The 26,917-nt window shown below is 42.4% G+C and overlaps 2 protein-coding genes across 14 annotated transcripts in view; one reads left to right on the plus strand and one right to left on the minus strand.

Moving 5' to 3' along the window:
- Nucleotides 1–213: 213 nt before the first annotated feature.
- Nucleotides 214–15,579, minus strand: GABPB2 (GA binding protein transcription factor subunit beta 2). 6 transcript variants are annotated; one of them, XM_067569390.1, is made up of 10 exons: nt 15,486–15,579; nt 13,141–13,280; nt 12,200–12,298; nt 10,716–10,883; nt 9,008–9,202; nt 8,191–8,341; nt 5,416–5,529; nt 3,938–4,123; nt 1,892–2,031; nt 214–730 (listed from the first exon to the last, which is right to left on the minus strand). In XM_067569390.1, exons 2-10 carry the CDS (start codon nt 13,246–13,248, stop codon nt 443–445), a joined length of 1,449 nt encoding a protein of 482 aa, XP_067425491.1. In that variant the 5' UTR covers nt 13,249–13,280; nt 15,486–15,579; the 3' UTR covers nt 214–442. The 6 variants fall into 6 exon arrangements, with proteins under 6 accessions (XP_067425491.1, XP_067425492.1, XP_067425494.1 ...); XM_067569391.1 differs by having other exon boundaries at nt 13,141–13,248; nt 15,486–15,528; XM_067569393.1 differs by lacking the exon at nt 12,200–12,298.
- Nucleotides 15,580–16,360: 781 nt separating this feature from the next.
- The window catches only part of DEDD (death effector domain containing), a 36,719-nt gene continuing 26,162 nt past the window's right edge, over nt 16,361–26,917 (plus strand). The window contains exons 1-2 of one of the 8 annotated variants that reach the window (XM_067569681.1): nt 16,361–17,095; nt 17,203–17,303. The gene's annotated coding sequence lies outside the window, so the exon portion shown is untranslated. The other 7 variants (XM_067569679.1, XM_067569680.1, XM_067569684.1 and 4 more) reach the window with 7 other exon arrangements.

Genomic DNA, 26,917 nt, shown 5'->3' on the forward strand with positions numbered 1-26,917 from the left:
ACACAGGGGTGCAAATATGTCATTGCATAAAATTTGTTTTCAGTGCAGTAAATTCAGGGCAGCTGAGTGCTACTACCAGCTACTTTGGCAATGAGGTACTTCTCTTTCCCCACCCACCCCTTTCCCTCCCACATTATAGGCCTATATCACAAAATAGGTCACGTGCTGGCTAAATTATTTGGGTACTTCTTAAAATATACCTCTCTCTCAATATTGAACTATAAAAGCACCTTTAATTTGCTTTGAACACAGAGCCAATGTTATGAGCTGCAGGAGAGATTTTATCCCTCTGAATGGAACCACGCAAGCAGTTTAGTTCTTCAATATTCCAGTTGCGTGGAAGGTCTTCAATAGACCACTTAGCTCACAACGTTGCTTGCCAACAGCATCTCCTTTAAAATAATTTTTTCCTTTAAAAACAGAGTTGATAACCCGCAGGAGGTTACGAAGTTACAGTTTCCACAGCAATGTCAGTAGGCTGCTCCGTTTCCACCACAGAGGCTGCAGACTCTTCCATTTCCTCTGACGATACCACAACGGCATCTACCTCAGCAACCTCTTCGACGACCGTAAACTCCTCATCATTGGGCTGCTGTCTTGCCATGGCTTCAAGCTTTAGCCGGTACTGCTCTGCTTCTTGTTCCTTCTTCATTAGCTGACTTCGATATTCTTGCGCCTTTCGATTTGCCTCTTGCAACTGCTGCTGTAACATTTCCCTTTCATTATCATCCTATAAAACAAGACAGCCTGTCACTAGTGCCCAAATAAGTCAGGTGACTTCTGTCTATATCAGGGATGCAAGCACTAATACACAATACCTAGATACAGGTAAGAAACAGCAGACCAAGTGCATAGAGAGAGAATGGATGCTCAGAGCATGGGAATACAAAGTCTTTTGCCTTTACTCATTGGTACAACCCAGTCCTGTTTGAGATTTACCACAAAGGGCTGATTGATGGCCTATGTTAAGTGAAATGAAGTTGCACAAGGTATATATTAAGACAGAAACCGGCTGCTGCTCTTTTCAGCAATGTAGGAAATGGCCAATTCTCTAGTTATGAGAGACCCCATAAGGATTGATTAGTGGGGTTTCCATAATTGGAAGTAGGCAGCCATTTCTTTATAATCAAGATGCAAAAGAAACAGTGGTGGTGACTAACACACCTGGTGGCCCCCAAAATCAAAAGATAAGTTCTGCCTGCAAAAATATGTATCCTTCCAAATGGAGGGTCCTGGAGAAGTTATTTGATTTTCTTTAGTGGCAGTTTTAGTGGGAGCATTAAATAATATAGCAGAGTAAAATGCTTCAACTCAATGGCTTGGACTCAAAAATTAACTGACAAGATTACACAAAGAGCAACTTGAAAGAGAATCTTCCTTCCACTACCAGCGACATAATTACTAACATTACTTGCACCGTAGCCTAGTGGACAGAGCACTTCACTGCCACATGGAACACGTGGGTTCTTATTCCCTGATCTGCCACTGGCCTGATGGGGGACAGTAGACAAGTCACTTCCCCTCTTTATGCCTCAGTTCCCCTCCTCCCCTCCCCCCGTAAATGGGAACAATGACGCTGACCTTCTCTGTAAAGCATTTAAGATCTATTAATGTACTACAGTACTACATAAGAGCTAGGTGGTATTATTAATGTGTTGCATATTAATAACTGAACAGAGATTGAGCAGAAAGTGAAGAACATACTGCCATTTTTGAAAACTCTCACTATACAGACAAGATTATTGACTAAATTTAAAATCAACTTGGCCACATCATTTATATCGAGTGTCATTTTTTAAATATACTTGAAACCCTACATTCTCCGTTCAGTGGAGACTGATAGTTTAGATTGCACCCATTTTCTATGAAAGCTACAAATAGGAACTTTTACCTTGTTTTCCTCCAAATCATTTACATTTTGGTCAACTTTTTGCTTCTTAGCTGGTGGGTGTTCTTCCTCTTTTACATCCTCCTCCTCATCATCTTCAATAATAGTTTCTTCTGTAACCTGACCAGCAGGTACAGTTAGAACTACAATTGAAGGAACATTAAACGCAGGAAATGAACATTGATGTTTTTGTACAGAAATCCATAGAGACAGACTACTTTGAAATTAACGTCTGAGGAAGGCGCTGCTTTGCACAAAAGTGGTGAGTTATCAGCAATTCCTAAGTTCCACTTAGCGGACACAGAGCTTCTTAACTCATGGGTTAGGTTTCTTGTATTAAGACATCCTATTGTTACAGCTAGAAGAAAGCCATATCAGAGTCCATTTACCACTTAGCTGGGAGAATTCTAAGTCATCATCAAAGGTGAATGTGTTTGTTAAAACACTCCCTATTTTAGGGAACACTGTACTTCTTTCATCATCCTGTTTTTCTGAATCATATAGCAATTGAATTAAGTAAGAGGGTAAATAAAACTTCTGTGAAGATTCCAGAGGACAACAAGTTTTTCAAAGGGAACTTGATCTGTAACATTTCATCCAATCAAAAACCATATGTGAATTAGAGTGTTCTATCAAAGGAATTCTAACTAGGAACATTGACAGAACAAGCTACAGATCAATAATTATTTGTAGACATATGCAAATAATTCTGAGTAATAAATTTGAGAAAACGGTTTTCCATTCACAGACAATTTGCAAACAGACAGATTACATTAAAATAAATAATTCATTATGTCTGATCTGCCCATCTCTAAACTACCTATAACTTTGCATGTATGTTGTAGGAGACCAATATGAACCTATATGTTACTTAATAGCAAAAGAAGGGAAAAAAAAAAAAAAAAAAAAGGATAATATGAGGTAACAAATAACTAAGCCATCCATATAGCATGCTAACTGGATCATAGCCAATATACATGGCCTATATATTACATTATTCAGGGAAATAAAAATTCAGCATGTAAGTGGTAGGGATCTTTGTCCTATTTTACCAAACATCATGCACATTTATTTTGTGAAGCTGACAGATTAGGATGATCTAAGGCAATATAGTTAGAATAATGGGGATGAAAAGGTATATTTAACCTGACAACCAGGAAAAATGTCTTAACACCAAGTTCTATTTAGACCATGGAATAATCAGCCAAGGGAACTTGATGGAAGCTCCATTGGCTGAGTCATTTAAACCCAGATTGGAGAGGACACATAAAATTATATGGTAGGAAACAATCCTACCCTAGCTGGTAGGAATGCATCAGATAATTGAATAGACTAACAATGGAAAATATTTATCATTATACAGGTTTCACTCATTTTAATTCAACTATTAATATTAGTATAAAAATGTAGCAGTGTGTATCTGTGTTAAATTAGAACGATTATGTAACTAGCCTCAGTCATAAACCTTAATTCTCCTGCCTACAGAGCTCAATCAGAATGTACACATATTTGTACCAGCACACCATAAGCAAGCTGAAACACAACAGAACCACAGAGTTATGAAGAACCTCCATTCCCAAGGTGTTTGTAACTCTGAACAAAGGTTATGGTTATTGTTTCAAAAGTTTACAACGGAACATACATTTAAATACAGCTTTGAAGCTTTACTATGCAGAAGAAAAATGCTGCTAAACCACCTTAATTTAAATGAAACAGCACAGAAACTGTTTCCTTACCTTGTCAAATCTTTTCTTTTAAACTTTCCCTTAAGTAGTTTATGTTTAACACAGTACTGTACTGTATTTGTTTGGTTTTTTTTGGTCTCTGCTGCTATGTGATTGCATACTTTCAGTTCCAAATGAGGTGTGTAGTTGACCAGTCAGTTCGTAACTCTGAGGTTCTACTGTATGTAATGACCTCTTCATTTTCCTTTCCCCTTCCCTCCATGCTTAGTTTGTTATGCACCTAGCACAGATTTTTTAAAAAAATGTCTTAACATTCGAAAGTCTAAAACTGGCTTACAGTTTTCTAAACTGAGCAGCCTCTTACCTTGCTGTCCATCTTGCATGGTCACTATAAATGGCTGGCCGATACCACTAGTAGGAATGGCTCTCTGGAGACTGCCCAGTGGAACACCATCTGTTACTATTGTAATGACTCGTTGACCTCCACTGCCAACCACCTGCTGTATTGCAGAATCTACAGAATTTGCTTCCACTATTTCCTCTGAGTTAGCTGGAGAAAGCAGAGTAAAACTTCCAAATTAGCTTTCTTTTAAAAAAAATTAAGCTTGGAGTAATGAGTCAATCTTTAGTGCAAAACAACCCTAAACACAGAAGCATCTGGTATGGAGTAATCTGCAAATATGTTAAAATCTAAAGTGGCCAAAATAAAATACTAATACAACAACCACAGCATCTTTTCAATGGTTAAAATAATTCTCTTCAGATACTTAGATGAATTCAAAGCACCAGCATTCACAAATACAAATAAAACTAATATCGTAAAAAATACTCAGTCTCTGAAAAAATGGGTTCAAAGGTTAAGAGAGACCTATTACATATGATTTATTTTTAGAAAGACAGCCAACTTGATGATTTTGAAGTCAACTGTTGATTTCCACAAACTACACATTGTAACTATACCATAAAGCATCAAACAATTTTTCAGAATAAAGTTCAGTAGAACCCCATATTACAAACTAATTGAGGACTGAGGCGTTCATAAAATCAAAAAGTTCATAAAACTGAACATCTCAAAATTACAGCAGGCACAGTGACTACAGGTTGCATTTTGGTGCCATGAATTATTTTCTTCTCGCCCTTCAAAACCACTGCAAAGCAATTTCCAATGCACTGATGGCATCGGAATGTAAAAGGATGTCAACTTGTTCAACGGCATCACTTTGCCTGTGTGATATTTTCCCCCCCATTGTAGGAAAAAGGGTTCGTGTAACTGGTTGTTCAGAATAATGATGTTCGTAAAATTGAGGTTCTGTGGTATGCATAAAAGAACACAAATGTTATCCAGGCCTCAAGACAGCCAAACATTTGTTTAAAAAATTGAGGTTTTGTAAAATCAGGAGAAACATAAAATATCACGCTGGCGATAAAAACATTCCAAACAAACTGTTCTGTAAAACTGGCATTTGAAAAAAAATCAATACCCATATTTGTGTAGTAAAGGGCCTACTCTATTTTTATAACAGGTAGCTGGACAGAACAAATTGACAGTATCTGGGTCAAAACAGGATAGCGTGAAAGACTGATTAGTAAAAATATGTTGGTGTTTCATTCACAGGAGCAGCTACAGTCTGTAGAAATGTAGGAGCTGTGATAAGATGACTATATTAGCCTCACAGATACTGCCAAATATTATCTCTCTTAGCAACTCTCTTTAGTTATGCTGAATGAATTCAAATCCTTTTACAAGCTATATTTAATTAGCCTAATTTCCTTATGATTTCTTGCAAATTACCCATTAGGGATTAAATACATTGATGTCAATGCCAGATGCATTCCACCTACCTGTAGTTCTGTTTGAACTGGAAAGGGGTGCAGATGCCTCTGCAAGAGCTGCAAGCGTGGCAAGCACAGAGGTTGTCGAGTTTGAAAACTGCACTGTAGATACATGGGAATCACCTGCGTCAGGGAAATGACGGCAAGTTAAGGAGCTTTTCAGTCTGAGTATGCTACTATACTATTAAGACTTTACAAAAAGAACTGTTCAAGCAAACAATGACAACAAAAACCTGCTCCGCTGGGGCAGTTTTTCTAGCCTACAGTTCATACCTACCACTACTTCAAGATCTCAAACAGTCCCACATACTGTTCTTAGAACATGGTTGGAATAAGTACCTTGTATTTAATGTTCATTTTACTGGGTTTAAAAATAAATGTACTCAAAACAGTGCAGAGGAATTAATGGAATAAACTGATGCAAGCTAAGGTGACTTACTCCAGCATTGTCACAAAGACCACTTACAAATGGCCAGATGGTAATCCACTGGGCTTTCAAAACCCAGATTTTCACTTAGCTTTCTTTCTGAACAGATGTGAACAACGTTTTCAAGCCCACACATGATCAAAATACAAGGCCTAACCAGCAAAGAAGAGCTGCAGTCTGATTGCACAGGCTGAACAAATTAGCATTATGCAAAAGCGGCTGCTATACATTTAATTATATTTACTTGACTTTGCAATGTCACATTAATGTTTGGAAATAAAAGCAAATTCAACTACAGAATTGCAAATGGCAAAAGAATATTTTTCAAAGTTTGTCTGTCGACATAAGCTAATTATATAACCCAAATTCTTTTAACTGAAATTTTGCTAATCTATAAAGTATTGACTCTGTTCAGCATTGCTCTTTTAGAAAAAAAAACACATTTTGTTTGTTACAAATCAACCATCAGAGCTTTTACTTGAAAGCTAAACTAGGATAACCACTTAGCAATTTCAACGTATGGTTTTCAAACCATTTTCACCAAATAAGCCAATGGGAAGCAGGCATTTTGTCAGTTGAAACGCAACAAATAAAGGAACTGGTTTAAAAACTATCAGAGTCAGCATAACAAGTTACTGAACTGGAGATTTTGCTGTGTGCGAAGAATAAAAATTGTCCCAGTTCCAGTACGAGAAACTTCTTCCCTCAACTGCCCACAGTAAGCCACTACACTCAGAGACCATACTAACTGAACAGAACAAGAAAAAACACTAAATGGAACCAAAATTATTCTATTCAATCTGCTATTTTCAGATGCTTGTAACTTCATTATTTCTGAAAACATCTTCAGGCAAGTAAAAGACATTTGTCCTCATTAAGGAGTTTGTAGTTTTAAACAACAAACGTTCGTAATTACGAGCAAGAAGTGGTACAAAAAGTATCTTAACCGGTGAAAAAAATGTTCAACTACTACTTGCTGTGATTGACGTAGTCTCTAATGCCCTCTTGTGGGCAAATAAGGGAAAAGCTAATGACATGGGGCCAGCAAACCCTACCCCCACAACAGAGCAGGAGAGATTATTGACAGTTTTGGAGGGTGGCACCCAGACAGAACAAAATGGGAAAAGATGCAAAGCATTTTCATATTTTTAATATTAACCAGGTACATGTATTGCAGCAATGTCCTTGTTTTAAGAAGTTTTAGGGAAAAGTGTGACATTATCCATGTGAAACACTGAACAGAAATATTCCTGGTGATCCTCAGGTTTTTTTTAAACTATGGAATTTGTCAATTTATTAAAGGAGTAAACCACATGGAAAGTTCCTACTCGAGTAATTTCAGAGTCTCAATGAAGTCAATGGGGCCACATACAGGCTTAGGGTGCCGCTTATACAGACCTGACTGCAGCATTGGGCCCTTAGAAGTGAAAACAAGACACATCCACAACCACATTTGTAATAGCGTCTAATCAACTAAGGCAAACACTCATGCATGTGAACAGTCCCATTAACTTCAAAAGTTACTCACATGCAGAAGTGTTTGCAGGGTCAGGCCCTCAACTTGCTTCATAAACCTTGTATTTAGAAGCTTCCTTAAGACTGAAAAGAAACAGTAGTTTGGATTTTCCAAATACAACACACACAACATTACAAAGTCTCACATAAGGAAAAGAATTTATGTTCAGCCTCTAATTAATTTTTCAGACAAAACTTATGGAAACAACTAGCTTCTCATTTTTTGTATCTTATCTCTAACTTATTTGGCTAGGAAAAAATAAGTTTTGAATAACCTGTACACCAAGATACGTTCTCTGCAATGATTTTCCATCTGTTCCCTTATTTGACATTCAAATACACAAGACAACTCACTCTACTCTTCCAGTTAATAAATGAGTAATAAAACATAGTACTGAATGAATCTGTCACAAATTTAGGGATTAGGTACCAAATGGTGAATATCTTAACTACTCAAGTTATTTTATTAGTGGAACTGTCAGTGCACTGCAATCTGAGTCCTTTACGTTTCCCAAGTTATGAAGGCTTTATTTTATTGTTTATAATACATACTGGGCCAGATCCTCAACTGGTGAAAATAGTAAACCTCTCTGATGACTCAATGGAACACATCTTTTTATGTCAGCTGAAATTCTGGCCCATTAACTTTTACAGGTAAAGTGTATATTTTGATAGGACAGGTATTTTAATGCATTCCAATATGTTTTAAAGATCTTTCTTTACTAACTTGGAACATCTGCTTTTGACAATTCAGAAGACTGAATTGAGCAGTTCTCTAAAAATCTTTACACCAGAAATATTTTAAAGAAACATTTTTCTCTCACATGTTCACAGAATCTTACCTGAGGTTGTTTTGGTGTTTGCAGAAGAAACAAAACTAGCAAGATTGAGAACTTCCCCTGATGCAAGGATAAATGGCGAGGCAACGGTCACTGTGTTTGTGACAGGATTTGATCTCTCTGAATTCATGTTTACCTGATTCTGCATTGCCTCCTTAAGAAGAAAATGCAATTAGGCACACATTTTTATCTCATCTCCAATAAGATGGATAATACTTGGCACCCATAGGAGCCCGATTCTCTGCTACTTTGCTCCTTGTGTAATCAAATAATTGTATTTGCTTTGCAGTGGGTACAAAAGTAGATATAAAATACGACCATTTCTGATTTGGTCGTGTTTTACACTGGTGTAAATCAATACACAAGTTGCAGGATACAACAAATACAACAAAGAAACAAGCCCACTATCTAAACAGTGTTTTCCAAACATTAACTAATCAACTTGTAATAAAATTAATATAATCTACTTCCCATGTCCATTTCCCAGAGGCATGTTTCTACAAACATTCCAAAAACAAAAAAGTCAATTCCATGAGTTGATAAGCAGCGTTTCTGAAGAACTGTGTGTCTGCAAAGAAATGCAATGCAGCTCAGAAATTTGGGACATTATTCTCCAAATATATTACCTTAGTGATGAAGACACTAATGTCAATTGACATTGAAATATTTTATACAAGTTACCTTGTATAATTCTGATTCAGATATGCCAAAGAGAAAGTTTCTGTAGGAAACATTCATTCTCATCTCATTGGCAAATGCTGTAGGCAGATAATTACAGGGAAAGTACATCATCAGCTAACGTATTTCTTCCTTGACCCACCTGCAGCATTACCAGAGTCTCTGGATTGTTCTTGTCCAGGGCTATATCAAAGGCGGATTTATCAAACTTGCTGAAAACATGAACATCAGCTCCATACTTTATAAGCAACTCTACAACATCTCGATGGTTGTGTTCTGTTGCCCAGTGCAAGGCAGTCATCTTCAACATGTCCTTGGCATTTACATCAGCACCATTCTGAAATAAAAGTATTGCTTTCATCAAAGTGTATATTTTTTCAGAGCATGGCCTCTCTCTGATACAAGGGAAACTGGCTAAACACAAAGTGTGGAATCCACAAAGGTACCTGTGTATCTAAACCCCAGACTTAGCTGCCTAAATCCCAGTTTTGGCTCCAAAGGAATCCACAACTTCTGCTGAGCCCTACAGGTGGTGCCTAAGCTCACTTGGCGCCTACTTTTGTCAGAGTAAAAGTTCCCTTGGCACCTACGTTCCTGCCTCTGGGCATGTGCACTGCTGCCTCGCTCTGATCAGTTGGATGCCTACCTCCCACCAAAGCCCCAGCATGATTCACGAACAAAGGGAAGATAGACTTTGGCTGCTTAACTCACACGCAGGGCTCGATCTGGAGGGCATGCTCAGAGGCACAGAACAGGAATAACTCCAGGTGGCAGGCTCCCATTTGTGGATTGCTAAAAAGACAGATGTGTCCCTGCAGCCCAGAGTTAGGAACTTATCTCCGCCAGAAGAGCAGCGCTTAGCACCCCCCGCCCCTCTTGTCAGTATCTCCCACTGGTACCTTAGGGGGAGCTGCCTAGCATGCTGCCTTTTGTCGATTGCATTCTAAGATCCATCTCCCCGCATTCATTGTATAGGGAGTCTAGGTACCTGGCTGACCTTTGTGGACCACATGTGTTGTTCTTGTGAGTTTCTAGGCGCCTAAAAATTAAGTGCCATAATTTTCAGCATTGTAACATCTAAGTCCCCATGGATCCCACTCAATGTGCTATCAAATGCGGGTGTATACTTGCATGTACACACGCACCACTTCAGAATGTAGAGATTTGCTTTGGTACCAATCTCTTACAATTATACTCATTGTAGGTATTATTTCTTACCATAGCAGGTAAGACAATTCAGACAACTATCATTCTTTAAGCAGTGTTCCTTTGACTTCATCCTGAGCTATGGTGCTTCCTGTTCTCCCAAAACAGGCATCACATGACGTTTTAAATCTGTATTTCACAAATTGGGGGTCGCAAGGCTATTGGGGTCAGTATTACCACTCTTCCTTCTGTGCGGCTGCTTGTGGTGACGCTGCCTTGGTGCCCAGCTCTGAAGGCAGCACTGCTGACAGCAGCAACACAGACTAAGGGCGGCATAGCATGGGGGTCTGTCATTTTTCAGCAGAATGGGGAGGGGAGAAGTGTCGGTCATAGCCTGAAATATTTTCAAAAGATGACCCAGCAAAAAAAGGTTGAGAATGCCTGTTTTAAATCTCCTATATGTATCACTAAATTAAGCAATGATTTCGTTGAACAATTGAGGTTTCGCTTAGAAAAGTTTCTAAAATTATACTTATTCGGGGGGTGGGGGGAGTTTTGTATATCATCCTACCAATAAAAATATCTAACTGGCATTAAGCTACCCATTATTTCTTCACATAGACAGTAATGCCTAATAAGTGACATTCCAATGTAATTGATCAGATTTATATTCTCCAGATTGTTTTATACAACATCTCATTTACCCTAATTAGTAGTTCCACAATATGCGTATGTCCATCAGCTGCAGCCATATGCAATGGCGTCCTGTCCACTTTAGTTCGAGCATCTCTGCTAACACCTGCTCGAAGCAGCACTTCTGCTGTTGAATAATGGCCATACTGGGCTGCAAGGTGAAGAGGTGATGTCCCAAGCTATATATTTAAAACAAACAAACAAAAAAAAACAACTGTTTTTTTAAGTTACCTGTTCAAAGTAGGTGTGGAAGCACATATTTATCTCCATGAATGTGTTAAGCAATTTTAAAGAACTATAACTACCAAGACTCATAATAAAGGGACCTAATATTCCTGGGCACTCTGTTATAAATACCTACAGAAAAACTAACAATTTGTCATCTGATATTTTGGGACCAAAAATGCTCTTCAGATTGTCTATTATACCATTTCATTACTACTGTAAAATACAACATCCTGCTTCTTTCCAAATATAGAAAAGGGAGAAGTATTCAGTAAATATTTCTGTTTTGTATCATGCTCTATAATTTTACCATCCTCATCTTGTATTAGATCACTATCACTTCTAGGATTTTGTTTGTTCCTGATATATGACCGTGAACATAGATTTTTCTCATTGATACCTTTAAGCTTCCCTGATCAATTGTTTGCATCTCCTAACTGCTGATTTATACTCATTGCTATCTGCTCTCCCATTTATGTATATATAAATAAAATTAATAAATAAAATTTATTGATGGCTTCACCCTCCCACCTCCCATCCAAACCAGGATTTTTTTTTAACCAAAGCAGCACTGCCAAATTGTGAGGCTTGGGGGGGATCTACTAAAACATTATGAAACCATTCCCAATTATCATTCACTTGTTTAAGTTTAAATATTCCCTCCAACTCAGTTTTGCTCATAATTGTTTTCAGCTTTTGGCAACTGGACTTTTAAAAATGCTGTTAAGGGGCATATAGACCCCACATGGTAGCAGCCCTGAAAGAGTCAATAGATAGCAATTACCTCTCCAGCTGAGACAAAAGGCTGCAGCTTAGGCAGAGAGGAGTAACTGCCAGAGAGGTGGGGAGTAACTCTGAAAAAACGCCCCAGCAAAAGACTGTAAGAAACCCACCTGAGAAGTCAGACTTCAAAGAGCAGGAGCCAAACAGTACAGCTTGCTGAGAGGTGCCTACAAGCACTGTAGAGGTAGGAAGCTGCAAGGGATCTTAAAAAGTGGTCTTTAACTGCCTGAACACAGGTTCCCTGCGCTAGAACCCAGAGAAGTTGGGCATGGTTTTCCCCCACTACATCCCCACAGCAGGGGAGGTGCAAAGCCCTGAGTGAACAGGGGCAAGGACTACTGAGCTGAAGGCCTAAACCAAGATCACTGGACATTGGTACCATTTGAACTGCTTTAGTTATCCTAGAAGGGACAAAACCATGAGTGATCTGGCCAGAGGGCTGAGTCTCAAAAAGTGCTAGAGGGCTGAGTGTCAAGGGATAGATCACCTGGGGCCTGGAGAGCAACTGCTGGCTGGGGGCACCTGATGCAGAGGGATGGCTGTGGTGTGCTCTGCCAGAAGGGGGCAAATCAACCAGCAACTGACCCTGCAACAAGCACCAAGTATATAAATGAATGGTTGGGATTATATTGTGTGTGTAGATAGCAAGCGAAATTAGATTGTGATCACTTGCATCAAGGCAAAAGTTAAAGATAAATTGATCACTGAATTAAAATTCTGTCACATGAGATCTGATATACAATTGTTTCATTTAAAGTATTTTAAATATAGCCACAAAAACACAAAAGGCATTAGATGCCAATCAATATGAGTCTTACTGCTCTAATACCTTCTTGTAACCTTTAAATTCAGTATTTAAATGTACTTAGCAAGTTAATATTGTTTGAAAAACATTGACGCTTAAAGATCACTTTAAAGAAGGCTTTTAAAAGGAATGATAAAAAAATCCCCACACCCAAGAACAGGTAATATATTGCTCAACGTTTTATATCAGCAGCACCCAAACTGGCAACTTACTAGGAGCATGAATGTCACGCTTCGGCCCCATCCTGCAATTATTTACACCCATACTTAACTTTACTACCCATAACTAGTCCCATTTACTCTAATGGGGCTACTCCATGACAGTAGTTAGTCACAGGAAGCCTCCTGCAGGAACAGGGTCAGCCACTGTTGACCAGCTTTCAGGATCAGGGCCTAACTCTGTATAAACACTTACAAAATAGTATGATTAAGTATGCTTGACTTTCCCAGTGAAAAGCTACAGTTATTCAGTCTGGTCCTCAGCACAACGGTGGATGCCCATGAGCTAAGTTAGGACTCGAAGGTTATCCCTACCCCTCAGACTGCCCGCCAAGGATCTGTTCTATATTTTAGCTGAAATAATTACCTTTATGGAGAAGATAGCCTTTTCTATTAAAAACATACCCAGTCAGTAGTGAAAGGAGCACCATTTGCCATTAATGTTCTAACTTCATCATCTTGCCCTTTGCGAGCTGCTTCTAGCAACCTCTTCCCCAGGTCCACTAACGACATCTTTATACATGAGAACAAATATTTTCAGAAAGCTGCATTTTAAAACAGAAAAAAACCACTGTAAACGTGCAGTGTGACTAAAATATCATCAACCAGACTACGACACAGATTGATTTCCAGTGTGCATATATGCCTGATATGGCCAATAATTACTTAATGAGTTCAAGTGTTTATGAAAATATATAGCTTTTTAATTTTCAGTACTTGCAACACGATAATGCAAAATACAACTCTGATCCAGCAACTGGATCAACTGATACAGACCAATGGCTCAAGTGTACCCCTATTGCCTTCAGGGGCTCAGTATGGACCTGATTCCAAGTCTACAATAGCAACAGCAACAATATTTAGTACTTATTATATATACACAGCATTTTATAAATATTACTTCATCTTCACAGACACCCCACCCCCATGAACTAAAGGGGCTGGTATCTTTGTTCTCATTTTACAGCTGGCAGTCAGTGAAAAATAAAGTGACTTGTCCAAGTTCATAAAGAGAATCTGCTTTACAGCTAGAAACAGGAACTCTTGGGTTCTAAACCTGTACTATGTCCACTAAGCAACATTGCCTCATTTTCAAGCCATCCTTTAAAGATATTATAAACATGGTAATAAGGAGATCTGAAATTCCTGTCTGACAGATACAGTGGCATTACATTCCTATGAAGAACTGACCTGAACCTAGGCATTAATTTACGTGCAAGGCTCTTCAAATGGCTTTAAGTGAATGTCTATGCAAACTGCATAGTTAATCATTAGGGAATCCATCAGGTCGTTAGCTGAGAGAAAAGCTTTATGACAAAAGGTTATACCACTTCAGTGAACAACAGAAGTGTCCAAACATAAGTGACCCCAATAAATAAATGTCAGTTGGTTTTTTTTTGTTTTTGTTTTTTAAAGAGAGATTGTTTTACTAATTCTCCACATGTAATAAGGCCAATGTAAAATTTTGTCATGTAAAAATGTCCCATTTTAAAGACAGTATTTTAAAGCTATAACTTTTCTAAGTGACCATTTATTATGTGCAATGTATTGAACATAAAAGGCTGGAGTGTGACAATTTTAGCTCTGTCATAAAGACCTGATGTTCACGGAAACAAACTTAAAAGAAGAAAAAAAATCCCTGCTTTATTTCTAGCCATTCAGACAGCTTGCATGAGGATATCTTAAAAGGGCCACTTTAAATTAGATCTGCATTACGCTAAAGCATTCTACATTTGTTGCTGAACCTCTTTTAGGTGTGACCCCTTTCCCACAAATGCTTGCATACATTTAACTTTGGCCCAATCCCACAAGGAGTACCACACAGCACAAAACAGGCACTCATGTGCATAGAACTCATTACAGGACCAGGACCAGGACCTTTCTGTGCATACACACGGACTTCCAGAATATTAGGCACATGTATAAACACAGACAAGTGTCCTCATGCCCTTAGCTTCATTTGCCCCGATTCTTTGTAGAACATCCATTATTTTTTAAATACTCCTTTAATCCTGCAAACACTTTGACACTTCACTTGCCGCGCACAACCAGCTCTCTCCAGTTCAGCGTACTTACAGTTAACCATGGGTGTGAGCACTTGCAGGATTGGGGCTCAATGCTCTCGGTTTGGACTTTTAACGACCGAAATCACAGTTTCGCTCGCAGCACTTTAACCTAACGCTGTGTCCGTTATGACATGGCTGTAAAATCACCCATCAGGAGCCCCCCTCCCACAGCACCCAGCCTGGTCGGGGTCTCTGGGAGCTGAAGCGTGCAACTTTTTACACTTGTTTTGCATTTTCACTGATTTAGGGATGTTTTTATCCCTGTCCACCCCCCCCCCCCCCCAGCAGCAGGTATATGCAGCTACACCCTGATAAACGCTTCAGCTGGAAACTTTTTAAAAAAGGTTTCAAGTGACCCGAATAAACGAAGCAATCACCCCGCTCGTTTCCAGTCGGTCCGGGACCAGACAACCCCGCAGCGGTAGGGGATCTTCCCCCTCCCCCCAACCCCACCCCCCAGGCTCTGCAACACCCGCCCCTCCCCCTACGGGAGTGGGGAGCCCCCCACAGCTTCAACCTCCCTCCCCACGGGGGGGGCACCTCCGGCTCGCTCCCTCAGACCCAAACCTCTCGGGGGGGGGGGAGCCCGACCCCCCCCAGCCGCCCCTCCAGGCAGGACACCCTAAGGGGACTCCTCCCCAACGTGACCCCACTCCTCCACCCCACTCAGCAGCCCACACTCACCCCTGCGAGGCGGAGGCGGGCCCCGGCGGCGCCAGCGTGAGCTTCCTACGGGCCGAGAGGGGGGTGGGGGGAAGTGCTGGGGGTCGCTGCTTTAACAGCCCCCCCTCTGCTAGGGAGGGAGGGAAACAAAATGGCGGACCCGGAAGTGGAAGAAGCCCCCCTCCCGTCCCGCGGCGGAGGGATACACGGAGGGAGGAGGGGCCGTCCCAAAGTCTCGGACTGCTCTCGTCACACATGGGCCCTGGACGGCGGGGAACCGTTAGCGGGGACGGAGCAGAACAGGGGGGAAGTCCCTAGGGTCGAGTCACCGCTGTATCCCTCCGCCACGGGTCCCCAGCTCCCCTCCGCCTGGACCCGAAATCAGCCCCCGGCCCGCCCAGTGCGGCGGTGCTTGCAGCGCGGGGTAACTCGAGCTTTCCTTAACTAGTCACGGGCTTGGGGAGCGGGCAAAAGCCGCGCCCCCCCTCAAGGGGATTATTTTTTTTCCAGCGGAGGCATATCATGGAGTTACTATCGGACGGAGACGTGAAAGAGCCGTAGTCTTGGACGTAGGCCCGGCCGGGACTGAGGCGGCGGCGGGCGGATTCGTCTTGGGCGCCAAGAACGAAAATGAGGCGGGCCGGGTGTTGCGTGTCACGTGTGGGGCGCTGGACTAAGGGGGCGCCTGTAGCGGCTGGGCCCCCGACTCGGCCCCCCCCCATACCCACCCCCATAGGTGCCCCCGGATCACACACCCCCATATCCACCTCTATAGGTTCCCCCGGCTTGGCCCCCCTGCCTCAGCCCCCTATATCCACCCCCATAGGGGTCCCCGGCTTGGGCCCCCCCATACCCACCCCCATGGGTGCCCCGCCCCACCTCATAACATTTCCACTGACACCGGGTAGGACGTGCTTGGTAGAAGACCCGCTGCCGTTGTATACCAGCGGTAACATCTCTCAGTGCTACCTGGTCATGTGCAATCGTACAGCATCGGGGGGGAACCCAAGTCCTGCACCTTGTCCTCTAGTGGAGGAGTTCTGGGAGAATCCCTCCTTTTCCCTTTCAGCAAAGCAGCGCTTGGTCATCCCCTCTCTGCCAGGGGGCTCTGGAGTTGGTGTCACAATTGGGTACCACCATTGGCTGCCTACCTTCCAGAACAAGCAAGTGGCTGGCAGGTGTAGAAGTGTGAAGCCCCCCCTATAGAGGTGTGAATTCCCTTGCCTTAAAACAGCCCCCCACGTGCTGTGAAAACTGGCCCTACCCCCAAAACCCTGACTGGAAGGTGGATGAGCAGCTGGGCAGAGAGTTGGCAGGAAATACTGCACCACCAGACCAACTTCCTGGGACAAGGGCTCTTGGGAATATGGGCTCTATAAAATATGTGACCCCATGAGGTAGTGGGGAAGGGAGCTGAGGATTTTAATCAATTGTTTGATATCTTTGTTCAAGAACGTTTCCTGAGTTTATGCACTGCAGAGGTGAGGAATATTTTATGGGATAAATCTTTAGATTCTGTGCAAGCTGATTCTTTTGTGCAAGCCCAGATGTTTAATGAGCGCAAGCCAAAGGAGGAGGAATACAAACCTGGTGCAAAGGGGGATCCCATTTTACCTCTAGGAAGAAGGAAGGTGAGACTAAGACCCGAAATGAGGGACACAAAAATTGTTATCGCAGGAAACATAAAATGGTTTGGGATTTATTTCCTTAGTGTAAATTATGTCTTGTGCCCTTCCAGAATGTTGAGCCCAGCTACACTCAACCCTCTGAAACCAAGAAATGATGTAAATAACCTGCAGTGTTAATAGTGAGAGGACACCAGTTCTGTGCAGAACAGAGGTAACTGTGGGACAAAAATGAGTGATTTTCCCCAAAATGAGGTGGGCTTGAGAGGTCTGTTCCTATCTTCAAATCTCTCCTATTGCCTCCCCCACCCATCACAAATGATAAATATTTAACAAATTACAGATCAGTGAAAGGCTCACTCAGTTCTCATCTCTGGGATTTGAGGAGGGTTTGTCCCGCTGATTCACCGATACTGTCAAACCCTGTGGGATTAGATTCCTGTAAGATTCTTCTCAAGCGGATCATCTCCCTTTATTCAAGCTGTGCTATGAGTAACAGAGATACAAGGGTCACACAGCAATTCGGTTCAGCTGGGCCTAGAACAATTGGGAGAGGCTGCCTATGCTTTCCATACCGGCCATACCAAGTGCAGAGATGTTCACTGCATAGGGGCAGGGCAGGGCTATTATCGCTATTGCACAAATGGGGAACCAAGGCACAGAAAGGCTAAGTGACTAGCCCAGAGAAGCGTGTGGCAGAGCAGGGAATTGTTACGTGTTCAGTATTGTTCCTCATTCAAATCTATCAGGACTGGGTCTCCTGAGGGAGTTTAAGGGAGAGGAAGGGTGGTCCAGTGGTTAGAACACTAACCTAAGACTCGGGTAAGACAATTCCCTACAATGTCACGGGCTCCCTGTGTGACCCTGCAAAAGTCACTTAGCCTCTCTGTGCCTCAGTTTTCCATATGTAACATGGGGAGGACAGCACCCAGGCCCCACAGGAGTGTTGTGAGGATAAATACATTAAAGGTTCTAAGGTGCTCAGATACAATGGCAATGGGGAAGGGGGGTGTCATAGCGGTAAATAGCTTTAGGCTGCATTTTAGCAGTTAAAGACGACCTGATTTGGTGTTTCTTAACCTCACATCAATTAAAGGAGAGGCATATACAGGTAAACTTTTGCCCTAAGAATTGGCATATTTGTTCGGAGCTGTCATTCCACCCATAAGTAGCTGAGCTGAGGTTAGTGCTGGAATGACATCAGGGTTGCCTTCTAACTCAGCAGGGGCAACATGGGATCTTTTTGTTATAAAATCCTCTCAGCAAACTATTCTGAACTTTTCACCACCTTTTACGGGTAGTGGGGACTGGAAGAAATATGTCTGAAGTTGTTCTGTATCCTAAACGCTTGGAGTTCAGAACTAGTAAACCGGGGGTCAATGGCTACTTCATCTAGAATGCCAAAATGAGGTTTTTATCTTTTCTCTAACCAGCAGAATTATAGAGCTAGTGAAAAGGAGAATTTCTACAGATAATTATTAATATATTACAGAAGTATCTAGAGAGTCCAAGCAAAATCAGCACCCCATTGTGCTGGATGCTGTACAACATAGTTTCTCAACCTGTGGTACATGTACCCCGGGGGTACGCAAGACACAGGCGGGGGTACACAGTGAAAAATCCAGTGAAGGGAGGTGGCGGGTGCCACCAACTTCTGGGGGAGCCGGTTCCTACCTCCTAGCTGGGAAGTAGACGACAGCTGCCCCAGTCCAGGGAAGCTGGACGGCAGCTGCTGGTTTTTGGGAAGCCGGGCGGCAGCCGCCCGCGTCCCACCTGGTCCCAGCTTCCAGGTGGGAGCCTGACAGCAGACTCCTGTGCCCTGCGATCTGGGCTCGCAGCTGGGTGGCTGCCATCCATGCCCCAGCTCTGAGCCTCCCACACCCTGATTTGAAGATGGGCAGCAGCTGCCTGCCACCTGCCCACATCCCTGAGTCCCAGCCTGCACTGGAGCCTCCTCCACCCCAGCTCGGAGCAGGTGCCAGTTGCCCACCTCCCAGGCTGGGAGCCAGGCGGCAGCTGCCTGCAGCTTGCCCAGAGTCCAGTGCCCAGAAAGCAAGGTGGAGAGCCCAGTGGCTTGTCTAGTCCTGGAGCCCGCTCTACCTTCAGCTTACTTGTCAATTTCACTGCTCTAGCTGAGTAGTGAAATTGACAACTTTGACAGCCCCAGAATTTACCAGTATAAAAATGTTAAGAAGGGCCCACACCCCCTAGGGACGGCCATGGGAAGCACTGCTATCCACTCTGGTGGGCTGCTAGTGCCTGCTCATTCCTCACAAGTTCCCGCCTGTGTGAGGAGAACACCAGGTGACCCCACCATCAGGCCATAGTGATTGGCTAGCGTTGACCTTTGTTCTTATATGGAGGAAGGGGAGAAGGAAGGAGGGGAGAAACAGCAGCGGGGTTTGTGATCTGCCACAGCCACACAACATTTCAGTACTCCCCTGCTTTACAAGAAATACAGTAGTCCAGCGGTAAAAGATTGTGTTTCTCAGAGTGGAAAATTGAGTGTTGGGGTACTTATTAAAATTTTCAGAAGTTAGGGGGTACTTGCTACTTAAAAGGTTGAGAAATACTGATGTACAATAATACTGAGAGGCAGCCTCAGCCCCAAGGAGCTCACTAGCTAAATAGACAAGACAGATAAAGAGTGGACTGTGAAACAGAGTCATAGAGAGGGGAAGTTATTTGCCTAAATATCAGTGGTTTCCAGATAGGCATGTCCCTTTTTCAGGCATCCACTGCCATTTATACAATACACAACACACAGAAGCAGCTGCCAAGCATCTTTCTTTGTAGCTGCCTCATTCCTATAAACCAAACAAACTTTTTTCCCAGCATGCTTTTCTGGGGGCTAGCCCTTTAAATTTGACAGAGCCGAACACCAGCAGCCCTAAAATGGTGATTTGCCACTGGGTTGTTAGCTGCAGTTGCTTCTTCCTTTCCATTTGGTATGTATTAACCCTGGTTATATTTTCCTTTGCTTTTCTCTTTCTTATTTCTGGGGAGATGGCACATTCTCACAGTGCATGAATGACAATTCAGACTGTAAGGCCCTGATCCTGCTAGAACTGACTAGTACAGACTTAGTCCCAGATGGAATCACATGTACAGTGCTGTGTCTTTGTTGCAGATTCAATTACCAAAGGATCATAATAAACAACTAATGTTTGAGCACAACTATATTAAAATGAGCATAATAATACTTAGCTTTTTTAAAAAAAAACTTCAACTGTAGATATCAAAGTGCTTTCAAAAGAAAATTTAAATATTATTTATTATATACTTGGGTCCTGATTCTACAAACACTTACCCATGTGCTTTACTGTAGATCATGGGATCATAGAAATGTAGGGCTGGAAGAGAGTCCTCAAGAGGTCCTCAAGTCCAGCTCCCTTCACTGAGGCAGGACCTAGTTAATCTAAATCTTCCCTGAAAAGAGTTTGTCCAATCTGTTAGGGATAGTTTAGGTTTACTTGAACAGTAGGACTGCTGGTAGTACCTAATGACAATAATACCTAGTGCTTATATAACTTAGTTAAGTTATACAGGTTAGTTAAGCTCATGTCTTTGCAGGATCATCAGAGAATTAGATTGTGAGGTCTTTAAATCAGCCACCATCTTGTCTGTATCTGTGTGACTAGGAGCTTAGCGCACTGGGACCCTGATCCCTGGTTGGGGTCTCCAAGCACTCACACAATAGAAATAAATAACAATAATTATCCCCATATTACAGATGGGGAAACTGAGGTGCAGACAGGGGCAGTGACATGCCCAAAATCAATGGCTAAGAGAGAATAGAACACAGGTCTCCTGACTCTCAAATCACCCCTTTGCCCCCTTTATAAACAGCAATAAATAACAATATTCTTAAGAGTAATATGTGCATTTAAATAGCAAGAGAGAAAAACCTGCATCAGGCAAACAAATGCAGTGAAACTAGCATAGTTTTATACGTGGTTTTTCTTGTCCAGATTTTACTGGTGTTCTGCACAACGCAGGTTTTATTTAAATACAAAGAAACGCTCATCAGCTGGGAGCCTGAGTCCCATGCACAGCTTCAACAGCGGACCCTACTTTACGTGCCAGGTTGCCCTTAACAAAGATGGTAGCACTCTCCCATTCTGTTCAGTATCTGTGAAGTCAGATCCCGGATGTGCCTGCCCGTCTGTCCGCTACCAATATGGCGGCCCCCTCCCCATACTTCCCAATGGTATTGAAGCCACCCAGGAATACCCCGGATGGAGCTGCCAGGCTGCCCTACTCAAAGATGGGGGCCCTGCCCCCATTCCTTCCTAAGGCTGTGAAGGAAGGTGCCGGTACCCCGGAGGTAGGCAGCGCTTCCTCCTCCGTCCCCTCCCGCGCGGGAGGAGGTGCCGGTTTCCCGGATGTCGCTCCTGCTCTAGCAGCAGCCGCCGCCTCCCTCAGACTGGAGAGAAGCTGACGGATCCAATATGGCCGCCCTGATCCTGAGGAGAGAGTGAGAGAGGCCTAGGGAGCCCCGGGCAGCCCCCCAGCCCGGCAGCAGCCGCAGCCCCTTGGGGCGGGGAGAGAGGGAAAGAGGAGCGGGGGGAACCAGCCCCTGCAAAGGTCCAAACTTCCCCCAGCTCCTGCGGCCCCCCTCCCCCGGTCCCTGGGTGTCCTGTTCTCGGGGGGGGGAGGGGCAGCCTGTAGCTGATCCTGGGGGGAGGGGAGCACTTTTCACAGCCCCCCCCCCGTCCCTGCTTCCACTGAGCCTCCTCTCCTGGGGTATTGGGGGGGATGGGGAAGAGAGGGTAGAGAGCAGCCTGGTAGGAGGGTCCCTGGGTAGATCATTGCTGGGGAGGAGTGAGCCATTCATTTCTAGCGTCCCATCAGCCCTGTTTCCCTGGGGTTTTTATTTTTTTGGGGGGAGGAATGGGAAAGGGGCAATAGAGGTGTAGAGAAAAGGTGTGACAGGCAGGTGGTGAGTCTTAGGGTGGCTTTGGGGGGGTGGGAGGGGAATCAGCAAGTTAAAACCATACATGTTTTCCAGCTTCTAATAAACCCAGTTTTCTGGATTTATTTTTTATTTTGGGGGAGGCACTATTAAACATGTAGGTTGATGCATAGGAAAGGAGGGGATAGTCTCTGGGAGAGAATTGCAGGAAATTAAAACAAGACACTTTAGAAATACGCCTTTTCTCAGCTTCATAGAAAACCAAATTTCCCTGGCCTAGGAAAGGAGAGGCAGCAGGACTAGAGCTGACTATTGAATGTGGGAACTGCTATGTTGTTATAACAAATATTAATAAAAAGGGAGGAAAGAGGCAATCACAGGCAAAAAGCAAGCTGAGTGATGACATATTAAACATCTTCAGATAACCGTGCTTTGGTGGCTTAATTATATTTTAAGATCTTCTTCTTAATTTCTGGGGGAGTCAGATTTTTAATTTTTTAATATTTAAAAATAATTGTAGGAAAATACAGCTGTGCAGCGTGAGGAGGAGTCTTAAAATTGAACAGCTGTGTAGCAAGCTAGCTTTCTTAAAATTTAACACCCAATTTATAAATCCCCTGCTTTTGGAGAGGGATTTGTTCTTCAGGATAAAGTACAGGAAGAGTGTGTGTGTGCGTGTGTGTGGGGTGAGGTGGGGGGGAGACCAGCACTAAAAGTAACAATCACAATTAAAAATAAAGAAGAAAGTACAGGTTGAATTTTAAAATGCTTCTCAAATTCTAATGACTTTTTCTTGGATATTGTGGTAGAGTCTCTAACTTAAATTTCCCAGAAATTTAGTTAGTTCTAATAAAATTAGAACAAAATAAATTGGGAGCAGAGGAAAGTAGACAGACCTCCTTTTAAAAAAGTGTTTCCTAATAATAAGGAAACAGAGTAAAGTCAAAGCTTTAGAAAAATATTTTTAAAAGAAATGACCTAGAGGGTGCAGGATAGATTTTGGATCTTCTTCTCCCCTCTTCCCCCTGCCTTTTCACAGTGTGTTTTGTAGGGTGAGATGGAGAAATTTTGGCATTGGAGTTATTAGGAAAATTCTTCAGGCAAGTCTACCTGCTTTAATATCACACTGTGATAATCTAACTTTAGAAGTTAGGTTTCCCTGATACAAGAGCCATATATAAAACCATTCACAAAGAGTTTAAAGCTGTTCTGTTGGGTTTTTTGTTTATGTAAAAAGTAAAGTAAAAGGGAGGAATAGAAGACTCTTTAAAAATTCTTGTTGGGCCCCTGTATTGGAATTGCTGCACTAGAACGGATATAAACAAGACAAGAAGAACTTCAAATTAAGGTTGGTCTTTATATTGTCTGTATTTATATATCATTTTATAACATACTAGTGATTCACCCACTTCTGTTTATTTTCATGGGAGGTACTACTATAACATAAGTGGTGATATTGTGCTAGCTTCTGTTGTGTGCCTGACTTAGCCTCCAACTGCCCAGCTGATGTGTAAAAGCTTCTCACACTGTGTAAGCATTAAACCCTTCAGTAAAAACTGAATGTGTAATTTGAAGGAGGTGGTGAGTATGCTTCTCAAGCCAAGACACGATACTAGACTGCTAGGACAGAGTCCAGTTGCCCTTGGCTTATCATCTTGCCAACCTTCTAGAATCATAGAATAAAGAGGAATACTAGAAATTCTATAACTTGAAACATTTAAAATAAGACTGGGTAATGCTCTTAATGAGCATTTCCTAAAGTGTGAGGTTATGCCTCCCTGGATTGTGTGAAGCTGTGTGCATGTATGTGGAAGATTTATACCTTAAGGTAGGTAGGCCTTTAACAACACATGGCAGGATTCTGTGATTAGTGTCATTTTCTTGATGTAGTTTAGCTTCCAAAAGTTTGGGAAACACTGCTCTAGACAAATACATAGCAGGAAATTCTGTCCTAGTGATGAATGGAAAGGAAGGGTGGATGAGAATTGACTTAAATTATCACATCTCTGACCTCTTTGCTTATATAAACAGATTTTTGTATAAGGTTGGCTAGACTTTAGATAAGTCATTGCGGTGTGGTCCAGGTTATAGGGCACTGGGCTTGGAGTAGGGAGACATGGGTCCAATTCCTGGCTCTGATGCATGCTGAGTGACTTTGGGTAAGTTGCTTCACCTTCTGTGTCTTAGGTTCCCAATCTGTAAAATGGAGATAATGATACTGACCTCCTTTGAGATCAGTGAGTTGGGAAAGTGCTGTATGAGAGCTTAGTAGTGTATAAATAGCCCCAGCCAAAGTGCTGTTCAGAACATTTATTTTTCAGAAGAAACTCTGGATTCTTAGTTGAACTTTCATCTAGTCTTAAACTTTGGGTCCAGACCTGATTGAGCCTGACATTTTGCTAGATTCAGCTTTCGATCCCACTCATTTAGACTAGCATATTTAGTCAGTTCTGTTGTCTGTGGCTCCTTAAGTCCTGCCTACACTATAACTTTTAACTGAGTTTGTAACTAATCATCTCTTTGGCTGTAGACATCGCTTATGTCCATGTCCAACATGATTAATATTACAGTTCATAACTCTGGTAGTTGTTATACCCTTGCCAGCAGCCTGGGCTACTACATGGCTGTTTTTCTCTAACTCTTCTGACAAACTTAATTTGCTTTGTAGATGGATTCCTCACTATGCCTGTGCAGCTGCGTTGGCTGGTCTTTTTCTGTGCAGTAGGGTATCTCAGAGTGCATTTCTGTACCTCTTGCTGCTCTGTTTGTGTGTCCTACTGGCAATCAATCCCTTGCTAAGGCAGTATGGGAGAGCGCTTGGATACCGTGCTCATTAGTGGTATTAATATCTGAAAAGATAACTGCTTCGTTTTCCCAGGATGCACTGATACAAACACTGATATGCAGCATGATAGGGTGGACATGCATACAGGATGGATATGTAGTTGTGCTGTGGGGGAAAAAAACCTATTGTGTGGCCACAACCATTTTTGTTGTAACTTGGTTAGATAAGGGTGTCATGACCAGGATACAAAACCATGGCTGTAGTTTAAGCATAGACAATATCATATCCTTAGCCATTTGGCATTGGAGTCAGCCATGGAGTGGGCTTGTCATATTGAAAGCTGTCTTTGTACTGAAGAAAAAACTGTTGACAGGACTACTTTCAAACATGATTTACCCTAACAGGGTTACAATCAGTTTGCCTAACAGTGTAAACCATGTTTATAAACTTTGGCTACAACAGTTCCTTCTCTAAGAGCCTTAACCCCTGTCAACACTACAGATTGAACCATGTTGATTATAACTGGTTACTGAGACACTCATATGACAAGGTAAACAGAGTCCCAGCTGTACTAGAAAACTTGTAACTATGTTTGGCAGGTGTATAGCACAAATGCAACAGGCTTTTTTAATAACTGGCCACTGAGCAGAACTAGCTGATGTCCAATGCCCATCTCCTGTCTGCAATACAGCTTAGAACCCCATAAATACAATTTCAGCTGTTAGCTGTGTAAAACACATACTAAAAACGGTTACACATTTTTCTAGTGTGGACTGGCCTCAATCCACTTAATTGCAACCACTCAGTGGCATTTCTCCCAATATACAGAAATTGCCGTACTGGATCAGATCAATGGTTCCAGCAGTTCAGGATCCTGCCCTTGACAATGACCAATATCAGTTACTGCAGAGGAAGGTGCAAGAAACTCCATAGTAGACAATTATGGAAAAATACATGTTTCTTCAAACCGTCCATTAGTGATTGGCTTATGCCCTGAACCAAGAGTGTTTATACCCCTGATGTTTAAAAATAATCCTATCTAATGTGATGGATCTCATTATCTGTATATATGTCTGGTGCTTTATTGAATTTTTGTGTCCGTTGTTTTTGCCTGTCCATGCCTACCATGCTTCACAGTTGCATTTGTTTGCATTCTGACAAAAATCAGGCAGTTCTCCCATCCTCTGTCAGCTGATGCCATGGGTAGAGAATTGTGAGTGTCTTTCAGATGGTATAGTCCACATTGGGTTATCCAGTGCTCAAAAGCCTTGGAATTAGGAAGATTTGCTAACCTTGTTACACACACAATTAAATATTCCAGTCTGCGCAGCAAAAGCAGCACCCGAGAACCTGATTGTAGTCCTGATGATCATGTTGTTGTTTGGCTCATGTGCAGGGTTGCAATACTGTGCCACATGCAGTTGGGAGCCATGTGTTAAATATGTTTAAGTTTGGCAGGATTCAATTTAAGTAATTAATTGTTGGCAAATGTCGATTTCACCTGACACAGAAATCGACAAAAAAAATCCATCAATAACAGCTGACAAGCACAGCCTCCAGAACACATAGGACCTGTGGGGATCTGGTGTCACTGGCCCAGTGGCTGTGCAGGGAGCCCTCTGCAGTCCCCTGTCATGGCTGTGCTCGCTCACTCATGACTGGGAGAACGAGACCTATTCAGCAGTGGGGTGGCCTCTCTGGTGGCTGAAGGGTCATCCTTCTCTTCATGGTGCTGGCCTGGGGTCTCTGCTCCACTGGGCTAGGACCACGGACTCTCCTGCACCTTATGCCTGGGTGTCTCACGCCCCGCTGAGAGCTCTCCTGGGCAGTTAGTCCATGCTGCCCTTAACCCCAGCCACCCCTCTAATTTGCTGCAACTGCAAGAATTAAAATTATTAAAAATGAAAAAAGTCTTACAAATGAAAATCTGAATTAATTGTCAATTACAAAAATAGAATTTTTCCAAGATTAAATATGTTGTATATAGACACTCCAAGGCTCTAGTGTGATTTTTAAAAACCAGTTATGCCTTATTTTGCTGCTTTATGATCTATATAGAATGCCTGAAGTTGTCTCTCCTCCTCACCCCCTCTTTGAGCTTTGCTTTAGAAAGATCAGGAATGCTAAC

This window comes from Emydura macquarii, unplaced genomic scaffold (genome assembly GCF_026122565.2).
Source record: "Emydura macquarii macquarii isolate MOO-44397 ecotype Brisbane River unplaced genomic scaffold, CSIRO-AGI_Emac_v2 contig_2924, whole genome shotgun sequence".
Taxonomy (NCBI): domain Eukaryota; kingdom Metazoa; phylum Chordata; order Testudines; family Chelidae; genus Emydura; species Emydura macquarii.